This window comes from Cottoperca gobio, chromosome 5, assembly GCF_900634415.1.
Source record: "Cottoperca gobio chromosome 5, fCotGob3.1, whole genome shotgun sequence".
In the NCBI taxonomy this organism is placed as follows: Eukaryota; Metazoa; Chordata; class Actinopteri; order Perciformes; family Bovichtidae; genus Cottoperca; species Cottoperca gobio.
The window spans coordinates 15,809,301-15,820,961 of NC_041359.1; the positions used below are offsets into that span (position 1 = coordinate 15,809,301).

Genomic DNA, 11,661 nt, shown 5'->3' on the forward strand with positions numbered 1-11,661 from the left:
CTTCAAGTTCAGCAGTAGATCAACAGACTATCAACCAATCAAATGTCAGGGAGAATCCAGATGAAGAACCTCCCAATGTGTGTTCTGTAACAGAACAAGGAAACAAGGAAAGAGATGAGGACACAGAGTTGTTCTGGCAGGATGGAAATTTAAAGACCAACTATTTGATGAGTGAGTCTCAGATGAAGTCAGAAGATAAAGAGTCCTCTATCACGTTGGAGATAAGCACAGAACAAGACAACCTCAGAGAGCATACAGAAACTGAATGCAGCGTTGAACAAGCAATATTTCCATCACCAGAAGAGGAGTTGCCCACAATTGAGGAACAAAAGGAGATTTTCATTTATCTGAATTCAAAGATGCTCATCAGTCAGAGGATGATGATAATAAAGTGCATGAACAGGAGGTTAAGTTAACAGAAATTCAAGAAATGTCTCACATGTATTTCTCATCTGAACGTGGGACACATGATGCCACAGACAATTCTGAAATAATTTCTGGTGACCTGACAGACCAAACTGAAATCAGAGACACATACCAATCTGAGTTGGTTGGGAAAAGAACTGATGATGCTCCTACCAATCAGGACATTTTGAATCCTGATGACAAACAGGATGAACATCCTACAAAACAAAGCCACTTTGAGGATTCAGAGCAGAAAGATGAGGATTATCATGTTTCTGATACCAAGGAACCACAGGTCAGTGACATTGAAAGAGTAGACTCTGCACTGGGTCAGGTGTACGAGATTGAAGGCAGAGTAGAGTATGATATACAACCCAGTGCTGAACAAACAGGTCATCAGGAGAAGGAAGGACTCTTATCTGAAATGGAGGAGAGTGAATCCCAACCTCAGCAAAACATCGGCTTCAACCCCATTGGGAACAGAAGAAAACTGGGGTCTAGCCGCAGAAATAAAGGAAGACAACATGTCAAGGACTCTGCTGCTGAATCATACCACAAACCTACAGAGGAAGTTGTTGGAAATACCAGGGATAATGAACCACTTGAAACAACAGAAATGTCATTAACAAAAGAGACATCAGTGCAGGAACAATCAATGGAAACCATGCTGGAGGGAATGGACATATTTGTGACTGCTCCGATTGAAGATGTTGAGGAACAAAATGAGATTTTTAATTTGTCTGAAGTCACAGATGCTCATCAGTCAGAGGATGATTTAAATAAAGTGCATGAACAGGAGGTTAAGTCAACAGAAATTCAAGAAATGACTCACATGTATTTCTCATCTGAACGTGGGACACATGATGCCACAGACAATTCTGAAAATATTTCTGGTGACCTGACTATAACTACAAAAGAAAGCAACGTTGAAGATTTAGAGCAGAAAGATGAGGATTATCATGTTTCTGATACCAAGGAACCACAAATCAGTGACATTGAAAGAGTAGACTCTGCACTGGGTCAGGTGTACGAGATTGAAGGCAGAGTAGAGTATGATATACAACCCAGTGCTGAACAAACAGGTCATCAGGAGAAGGAAGGACTCTTCTCTGAAATGGAGGAGAGTGAATCCCAACCTCAGCAAAACATTGGCTTCAACCCCATTGGGAACAGAAGAAAACTGGGGTCTAGCCGCAGAAATAAAGGAAGACAACATGTCAAGGACTCTGCTGCTGAATCATACCACAAACCTACAGAGGAAGTTGTTAGTAATACCAGGGATAATGAACCACTTGAAACAACAGAAGGATCATTCACAAAAGAGACATCAGTGCAGGAACAATTAATGGAAACCATGCTGGAGGGAATGGACATATTTGACACTGCTCCAACTGAAGATGTTAGTGATCAAGTTAAAGAAAATGCACATGTGGGCACATGTGTTGGCATTGACTTACATTCAAGTTCAGCAGTAGATCAACAGACTATCAACCAATCAAATGTCAGGGAGAATCCAGATGAAGAACCTCCCAATGTGTGTTCTGTAACAGAACAAGGAAACAAGGAAAGAGATGAGGACACAGAGTTGTTCTGGCAGGATGGAAATTTACAGACCAACTATTTGATGAGTGAGTCTCAGATGAAGTCAGAAGATAAAGAGTCCTCTATCATGTTGGAGATAAGCACAGAACAAGACAACCTCAGAGAGCATACAGAAGCTGAATGCAGCGTTGAACAAGCAATATTTCCATCACCAGAAGAGGAGTTGCCCACAATTGAGGAACAAAATGAGATTTTTAATTTATCTGAAGTCAAAGATGCTCATCAGTCAGAGGATGATGAAAATGAAGTGCATGAACAGGAGGTTAAGCCAAAACAAATTCAAGAGATGTATCAAATTGATAAATCTTCAACTATGGAGAACAAATCTTCTTTACAGACACTGCCATCAGAAATGAATGTTCCTTTGGATTCCCAACCTCCTGACACTTCTCAGAGTATAAAAGAGACTCACACAGGCTACAACCCCACAGGGAACAGAAGGAAATTCGGTTCAAGCCGAAGAAACAAAGGACCACTACACGTCAAGGAAAACACGGAAGCTTTATCTTGTGACAAAGAAAGGAATATGCAACAGACAAATGCTACATCACAAACTGTGGGAGAGCTCACAGTAAAGGACCATAATTCAGGAGTGGAGAGTTCAATGTATCTACAAGTTTATGGACAGGATGAAGATGGAGAACAATCTGAAGATCCTACAAAGAAAGACAACGAATCCCATGAAATTAATGTTTCACAAGAGATAACACATGCTGCTGCACACAACAAAACGGACACTTTGGCTCCATTTGACATTGGTCTCGAGGAAAACTTCAGAGCCGAGCCCGCTGTGGATGTGTCTGAGGAAAGATCCAAACAGAAGAGGAGAAAGATGGGCTCTACTCGCCGGACTCAACTCAATAGGAAACCGCAGGAAAAGACAGGTGAAACAAAAGACAGTGACTTTAACACAGAAGCTGACATGCAAAATCTTGACAAGATGGAAGTAGTGGAGGAGTTACCAATGATTGTAACTGCAGATGTATCACAGAATGAAAATACAAATTCATCACAGAGTCCTGTGAATAAAGAAAAACAGGAAACCAATGAAACCAGCCCAGTTCACGACAATACTGATAACACTAAAAACACTGGTTTCACAGGGGGAAGCTGTGTGTCTTCGTGTGAGAACACACAGAGTATGCAAGAGGATGTGGAAAGGCCAGAGAGTGTAAACGTAATACAGGACCAAGCTTTGAAATCAGCAGAAGCGCCTGTTGTGGTAGATTTGGAAATTGTAAAGCCAGTAGTCAGAGGAGGAGCAGGAGAAGAGCATATGAGTGCTCAGGCTAGTAAACAACAGCTGGACGACACCAATGAAGAAACTCACAATAAAAATCTTGACATGATGAATGCAAGTCCAAACTTAGATTCAACCAAGAGGAGAAGAAAGATGGGCTCCACCCGCAGGAGTCTCGTATCACGAACCAAACGGGAAGACTTGCATCAAGAGCAGGAGGTGGATGATGACGCAACAGAGACTGCAACTAATGTTGGAGATGTAAAGACTGAAGGTTTCTCAGACATCATAGAAGATGAGCTACAGCATCACAGAGAACACAAAGACACTGGCGCTGAGCAAAGGAAAGAAAAAGCATTTGAAACAGTGGAGTACTCCAACCCCCCGGCTCTCCAGACATTTGAAGAACATCCTGTTACTCTAGTAGAAAAAGAGCATCGACTAACTCCCAATCATCTCCCCACAATACCATCCACGTCTCCCAAACACGATTTAATGTCAGAAATGGCATCTGGTAGGAGAAGAAGAAAAATGGGATCTAACCGGAGGTCACATGGACACCAAACATATGAAAACCAAACTGCAAGTGGGGACAAAATAACAGATACACAAAATGGGAAGGATGCCAGAAGTAACACTGATGAAAGTGCCATGAAGACAACTGAAGAGCCGAGACAAAAATCTTTGGGTCCGGACAAAATATCGCAGGTAAGCAGCAAAGACTCATTTTTTATCTTTAAAACTCAAATATTTTCTAGTAGGAATCTTCAATTAGGACTTTGTACTTAAACTGATGAACAGACAGTTGGTTGCATTGCATTTCAAATAGCTTTGTTAGTTGTTATCAGTTCTTGGACTTTCTAAACACTGTGCAGCTTTTTCCTATTTATAATGTTGTGCCTTTAGCCCGTCGTGAATGATTATCATCTGTTATGTGTTGTACAGCACAGTAAGTCTATACTGTGGCGTACCTCCCTTTTGCATAAATCCTCTTGCACACTAGGCAAGTGTTTGTTACAAGAAAACAATGACACAATGAACCTAAATGAGGAACATGCAGTCCACACGACATGTTTCACATGCAGAAAAGGAGAACATAAACATGTATCTTCCCTCTTGATCTTAATTGTGGTGTTTATGTATAAAGCATTCAGCTGGTTTTTATTCACTTTAACGACAGAGAGAAGGCCTTGCACAAATGGTTAACTTGTAAGGCACATTTGTCTATTAATAGAAATAGCTTTTTTTTTGTCTTGTACAAGTATTTATATAAAAGCCCTGTTATTTTTCCTTTTCTAATAAATGTAATGTTACTGTTTGTAACATTACATTGTTTTACAAAGAGTATAAATTCCTGAATCCTCATAAAACTTCACACAACAAGTACCTCATCCCTGTGTGCCAGAGGATGTTTCCAGATCAGACCATAAGTTTGGATCTGCAATTGTTGACTGTCTAGATCGTAATATAACACAAATGAAGGTTATCCTTTTGTCATTTGGAAAACAAAAGAGAAACCCAAATAATGAATATGAAATGAGATATGCCATAGATTGAAGATGAAATCTGCAATTAAAGTAGAATCTCCTCTTCTGTCACATCAGGACTGAGATGTTTTTGTATGTGCAGGTTGATAAAAGTGAGAAGAACTCATCATCCAACATCCGCACCTCAAAAGAAGGAGAGCACCCAAGGACTGTGAGGTAAATCCAGTGATATAAACACAGTGACACGAGGCTTGTCCAGGCTATCTGATTAGCTTAGCACAACAAAGTGTTGATGTTGGTGGTGGGGTTACTATCAGAGATGTCATATCAACATGGATTAAAAGTACAATTATAAATCTGTTTACAGCACATTAGATCACATTGGATATGTACAGCATTGAACAACCACCTATAACCTCCATAATATTATTGTAGAAAGTTTGTTTTTGTGCGTAACTCACACACAAGACCAGACTCAGCAAACGATGTTCTGTAACAGTCCACTACTCCTTTTCCCTCCACATAGTTTTTTAGGCAAAGTACAATATTTGTGAGACTGCCATTTAATCCCATTGCAATATTGAACTGACAATTCTGCATCCGTTTTTTAACTAATCTGAAAATGACTACTTTATGTGTTTGTCAGTTTGTAGCTTCACCACAATCAACATGAATGAAAAATAAGACAATAGTAAGAAACAGTAAACCATTGGGAGAGCTTGGAGTGGAATCATATGCAATCAAATACAGTTAGAAAAAAAGACCATCAGTGTCAGTTCAAAATGAAACTATAATTTGAACTGTTGAAGATGTTTTTCCATCTATTGCTTTGACTCATCTTAAGAGGGTACACCTCTTGCTCATACATCTACTCTTGCACAGAGTATCTGCAGTACAATCTCTATACACGCAGGTTTGTTTTGTCAGTATGTTGGGACTTCTGGCTTCCTAACAGCTGATTAGCAGTCTATAGTTAGTTCACTGCTGATCTGAGTATAGAGACAAGAGAGATGAAAGTGATACGGTGTGGCTGTCACAGAGTCATTCTGATCTACAATCGTTACAAACATTCATTTGTCCCTCTGTCAGAACTAAGGGACAGACAAAAGGGAGATAACTGTAGGGCGGTTCTCATCAGTGTGTGTTCAGTTGTAGGCAGATGTAAAGTGAGATGTGTGTTTGTTGGCTTGTAAATTATTAAAGTGTGCTTTTCCTGGTGGGGGCTTTGGGATTCTTGTATTGTAAGTTTCTTTTGTGACTTTTGTCTTGTGACATTTTTATGCAGCAATTCCTTTAATCCAATTGAGTTTCCTCTTTTGGGAGACAAAAGACCACACACTTGTAATGTGTTTCATTCTAATATTTATTTAATGTGATTATTCATTTCATAAAGTTGATATTTTTCCTTTTATGTCGTTTTTATCTCAACTTCAAATAAAACGTGTGGTTATATTAGTTTAGCAGATTAATCTGTCAAAGAAAGGCAAACATTTGGTGGAGCCGGAGGACGCTGATGTCTGACTAAAAAACAAAAATGTGACTTGTTTTTAGCATGCTGCTGTATATGGTTTGTTTTGTTTGAACTATGCTTGGTTGTCTCTTTCACAGAGAGAAGACAGTTCAACACCCTTATGCTGAAATCCGCCTGGGTCATGAGAGTCAACAGAAGTTTTCTCTGGGTAAACGGAGCATTAACACTTACAAACAGCAGCCAGAGATAATGAGAGAGTTCATAATATGGAGATAAATAAATATAATGCGTGACCTGAACGTGTTTTTGTTTTCAGAAGGTAATTCCACAGAAGCAGATCTTAGATCAAACGCTTACAATGTGATGATGATTGGAGACAGCAGTGTGGGAAAAACATCCTTCATGAAAAGAGCTCAAAGTGGGAAGTTTTCTTTAGATTTACCCGCCTCTGTTGGTAAGACGCTCATATTTATCCTATCATATGTCCATAAAAGTGTGTATATATGCAGACTAATGTTATATAAAAACATGTTGTAGGACTTGATTCCTGCATGTGGACTGTGATAGTGGATGGAAAAACTGTGGTGATACACCTGTGGGATACAGCGGGTCAAGAAAGGTAAGCTTCCTTTTACAATATAGTATTGGGACACTAATCAAACATATGAACTACAGTATATGTGAAATCACTTTGGTATTGCAGAGAATACATGTTTCATAATAAATGTGTGGAATTGTTACCAATAACTATATAGGTGTCCTTCAATCTGTACCTGTTGATTTAGGTCGACTTTGAAGCTGCTGTGAAAAAAATAAATGTGTTGACTTTACGGGCCTTCTGAACAGCGTCTTGAAGCACTTCATGATGACTGGTGTTGTTGCTGGAGGCCGGTTGTCACTAACAATAATAATAAACTTTATTTCTATAGCACTTTTCTTAACAATGTTACAAAGTGATTTACAAAAGTAAAGTAAAATCAAACAAGGCAGATAAAATGAGATTAAGGTCAAAGGACATGAGCACAGAGGAAGTAAAGACAATAAAATGAATAAGAACGGATCGATTAGAATGAAATTAGTATTAATAAAAACATTTATCAAACATTTCCAAGAGCTTTCACGAAGAGAAAAGTTGTAAGAAGAGATTTAAGAGAAGCTAGAGACTTGAGGAGTCACCAGCAGCAACATGTTTTTAGCATTAAGATGATGGTGGTGGTCTTAGGGAAGACCTATTTGTTGACGTTTGTGTTTGTTTGAAGGTGTCTGGAAGCAGAGTAGACATTTGTTGCACAATTTCACTCACTTCCACCGTGCATGGAGAAGAGAAATAGTCCTAAGGGGTTAGAACTACAGCAATTATTGTCGTACAAAGAACAACTTTATTGTGCGACCAACGCATTTTGGCTGATGCTGATGACCCTGGTGAAGCTGAAAGATGTCTGCAAGGAAATCTAAATGTCCCTGACCATACGTTGAGGTACTCTGTCAGGTCCGGCAGCCTTAGCAATTAATGTATTATAATGAAACAGAGGTTGGAAGGTTAAATTTCCTCTAAACAATTTGATACGGCTGGCAAAATTTCGAATCACTGTGGGTAGGCAGGTCATTGGTAGGAAGGCTAGAAGTCGTTATCTGAGAGGTAGTCATCATTGCTAAAGGTACAGGGTGTCATTTTGTCTTTTACGATGGCCTGAATGTTGGAAAGTTGTGGTGGATACAAATTGGCAGTCAGCCAAGGCTTCTGCTGAACACTTGTTATCGTAGAGCATTCACAGAGACTGTAAATCTAAATTACCCCAGGCAGCCACTTCCTGAACATGTGCCAGAACACGAGAAGTCTTCCTCAAGGCCCGGTTGCAACTTGTTTCGGAACTGGTTTGACACACCTCCGCAATGTTTTATGTCCCACAATTAGCATATCAGTGGTGTTATCTGTGAAAAGGCCGTTGGGGTATGCAGAAGTGAACTAATGTCCCATTAGACTTTAAAGAGAGCCTTTTTAATGTGAGCTCTGAGATGTCCACACTAGTGGTGGGCGGATCGATCTTAAATATCGATGTATCAATACCAACATTGGTATCGGTATCGATCAATACTTGCGTGATAAGATCGATACTTAAGTTTCAGTTTCTCTTCTTTACGTTGAGTACACAACTCCCGTTAAATCATTGTGGTTTTGCATGTGCACTGCAAACTAAGTAAATATTAACACCGCTCCTCTCGAATACCCCTGCTCTACATGATAGTAGATAAGCTGCTTTTCTAAGTAAAAAGTATCGGTGTTGGTATCGGTATCGGCAATACTGGCCCTGTATTTACTTGGTATCGGATCGATACCAAATGTTGCAGTATCGCCCACCCCTAGTCCACACTAAATCATCATTTGTTATTTAAACTCATTTTAAGCCAGTGTGAATGACAGGCCCTCATTTTAATTTGTTCCATTAGCAGATTTGAGTCATTTTATATATTAGACTTCACATAAAAGGTTTTACACTAACTTTGTGGACTTAAATATAATAATGTGTGTGTCCGTTGAAAGAGATTCACTTGACTTGTTTTGTGTGTTTCAATGTGGAGGCAATTGTGCAATCACTGTCTGTTAATGTTTGCTCGACAGATAGAGGATGTCTTTGCAAACTCAACTAACAAGTATCGTTACACTGCACACACCTCAACACCTCTTCAGTGACAGCCGGGTGTTGCTCACTATTAGTGGACTCTCCTGATTTAATATGTCAAAAGATGTCAGTCTCTGATTACACGCTTTCTTGCCCTTCAAAGGTTTCACAGCATCACAAGACAGATTTTCCACAAAGCCCACGCTTTTGTCTTGATGTATGACATCACTTCCTCTCAGAGTTTCTCTGCAGTCAGCTACTGGGCAAACTGCATCCAGGTATGTTGTTCTACTTTGTTCATAATGTTTGTTTGTTTATTTAAACTACAGGTTTAACAAGGCCAGACATACTGTAATGTTGGAACAGTACTCTTCTGCCTCATACTTGTTTAATATGGAAGCAAATGCAATATTTCTTTGGTTATATTTCACACTGATGAACATAAAAGTGTTTCCTACAAACCCTTCCCCTGTTTTTTAAAACAAAATCAGCCAAACTTCTCAAACGCATCAGAATTTAATGCCTTAACACAAAATATTGAAATATCTGATGAAAGAATAAGTAAATAAATCTTACCAGGTATTTGTTGATGCTGCTAAAGACACATGAAGGTTCATAAGTTTGATACCCAGCCTTTAATTAAATGGTTATGTTCTTATATATTATATTCAATTCAGAATCTTCAAGGACCTAATCTGAATTTTATTCTAAATTATAAAATGACAAATGTATGCTGAATTATGTATTTCAAACAGCAGCACATACTTACAGTAACGAAAAGCTATATCTACGTTTATGACATCTATTAAAATGTCAAATATGCATCAACAATACTTTGATTTCCAATATATTTATATTTGTAATGGATACAACTTTCAGTATAGGGTTATTTATTTAAAAGCAAACAAAATAATACTGCAAAATTGTCTAACCCTGTCTAACAAAAACAGATTGGTCTGTCTTGAAGAGAGTCTTTTGAGAGTTTGAATTGAAATCCAAACAATAATAACACTAATCTATGTTTTGCAGGAAGGGGCTGCAGAAAACGTGAACATTTTACTTGTTGGCAATAAGAGTGATCGTGCAGAGCGGCAGGTTCAAACTCAGGAGGGGGAAATTCTCGCTAAGGTATGGATCCGTGGTGTTACTTCCTCGCACACTTTTAGCTCAAAATATAACTAAATACTTATATTTATTATCAAAAACTCAAACTAAAGACAGACGTTTTACTTCCACAGGAATACAACTTTGAATTCATGGAGTGTAGCGCTGCCACGGGTGAAAATGTGGTTCATTCTTTGGAAACTGTGGCCAGGTAACACATTTCCTTTAATCTTGTCCTGTGTACCACACCTGTATGACCTGTTTTTGTAAAGTATGTCTTTACATGCCATCCATGCCACTGATTGCGTTGTTGTTCCCAGGATGTTGAGTCAAAAAGTTGACACAAGAGAGGAGGCCATGGTGTTACACAAAGAGCCCCCGCAGAAAAAATCATCAGGATGTTGCTGAACAAGATGTTTGTCTGGAGAGTGGAGATCCTGCACATAGTGATCATACTGTACTGACTGTTCAGAGAGTTTGTATGTACATCACAACTGAAACATATTTTGTTATTTTAATCAGTTTTATTACAAATTGTATTCATTTATGCTAAATGTATACAAGTTCAGTTAATTTTCCAAAGTTACTTTTAGTTGTTTTATTATTTCTTTCAAGCCTTACAAGTATATTATTGATTTAGAGGGAAATTAAATGGTAGATATTCCTGTAGTGACAGTAAAATATACTGGAAATGTAGCGTTTTTAGTTGAGCTTAGACATTTAGACAAGTTTTCTGAGTGTTTTAATATACTTGTATGTATATACTGTACTGTATAGCTGGTGACCACTTTCTTTAGAGGCAATGAACAGTTGTAAGTGATCAAGGAAACAGTTATCACATAATTAATAATTACATTTTTTTATTATTTTACTCTGTTTTATCTTTTTGGTGGATTTCCCTTTCTACAACTGCAATTTTAAATGAATTGCTCTATCATATCTATACTTTATAGAAATTCTACTATACTATTATTTGTATGTAGTATGTGTGCACCTTTACATTTAGCTGAAGTTACAAAACATGACAGCAAATGCATATTATCAATGATCAACTAAAATTATTTTCATACAATAAATTTCTACTTTTTGCAGAATATTTCAGTAGTAGCTTGAGAAAAACGCATTGTTTTTTGTATTGTTGTAGCTGTTTAGTGTTAGTCGATAATTTCATTAAGTGTATTATGATGATATATGTTTACCATCTGTTCTAAATAAAAGGTGTTGGCACACAGCTGCCAGATAATCATACATACATTTCATGCCTCTATAATTAAAGACAGCGGTAGTAAAATAAGTGACAGACAGAGCGACAGACACACAATTTGAATACGTAATAAATACCTTTGTTCAAATTGTTCTAATGTCTTTCCTTATGCTTAATAAACCAGCAGAATGACGACTGCATGCTCACATGGTTCATTTGTGTCCTCAGTAGAAGTTGTGTGTTTGCATAGACAACAGTGTTCCCACGGGAACAACAAGTCCTTCAATGGTATGAAGAGCATGACAACAATGGCGCCACTGCAATAACCTCAGAACATCTCAAAATAACTTTTGTGGGAAACAGAAATGCTGGGACAGCATTTTCCATCAGAGGACACAGATGATTAAACCAAATCCGATATTAGTGATGGGCTCCAACTTCACTGGCTACATTTACCCTCCAGGAGAATTCATCTTCTTGCCTTCAGTTAGTCTGATCATTTAGTTTTAGACTGGAACATGTAAACA

The 11,661-nt window shown here is 38.2% G+C and overlaps 1 protein-coding gene across 2 annotated transcripts; it reads left to right on the forward strand.

The window, feature by feature from the left end:
* Nucleotides 1-342: 342 nt before the first annotated feature.
* rab44 (RAB44, member RAS oncogene family) lies at nt 343-11,340 on the forward strand. 2 transcript variants are annotated; one of them, XM_029432228.1, is made up of 9 exons: nt 343-3,955; nt 4,877-4,950; nt 6,343-6,413; nt 6,522-6,659; nt 6,743-6,824; nt 8,990-9,104; nt 9,856-9,954; nt 10,065-10,141; nt 10,251-11,340. In XM_029432228.1, the coding sequence occupies exons 1-9, from the start codon at nt 431-433 to the stop codon at nt 10,336-10,338; spliced, it is 4,269 nt and encodes a 1,422-aa protein (XP_029288088.1). In that variant the 5' UTR covers nt 343-430; the 3' UTR covers nt 10,339-11,340. The 2 variants fall into 2 exon arrangements, with proteins under 2 accessions (XP_029288088.1, XP_029288089.1); XM_029432229.1 differs by having other exon boundaries at nt 6,525-6,659.
* Nucleotides 11,341-11,661: the final 321 nt, after the last annotated feature.

Coding starts and splice junctions, on each gene's coding strand:
- rab44 (XM_029432228.1), top strand. CDS start 431: ATGTCTCACATGTATTTCTCATCTGAACGTGGGACACATGATGCCACA. Junction 6,825..8,989: donor GATACAGCGGGTCAAGAAAG/GTAAGCTTCCTT, acceptor TGCCCTTCAAAG/GTTTCACAGCATCACAAGAC. Junction 9,955..10,064: donor AGGGGGAAATTCTCGCTAAG/GTATGGATCCGT, acceptor TTACTTCCACAG/GAATACAACTTTGAATTCAT.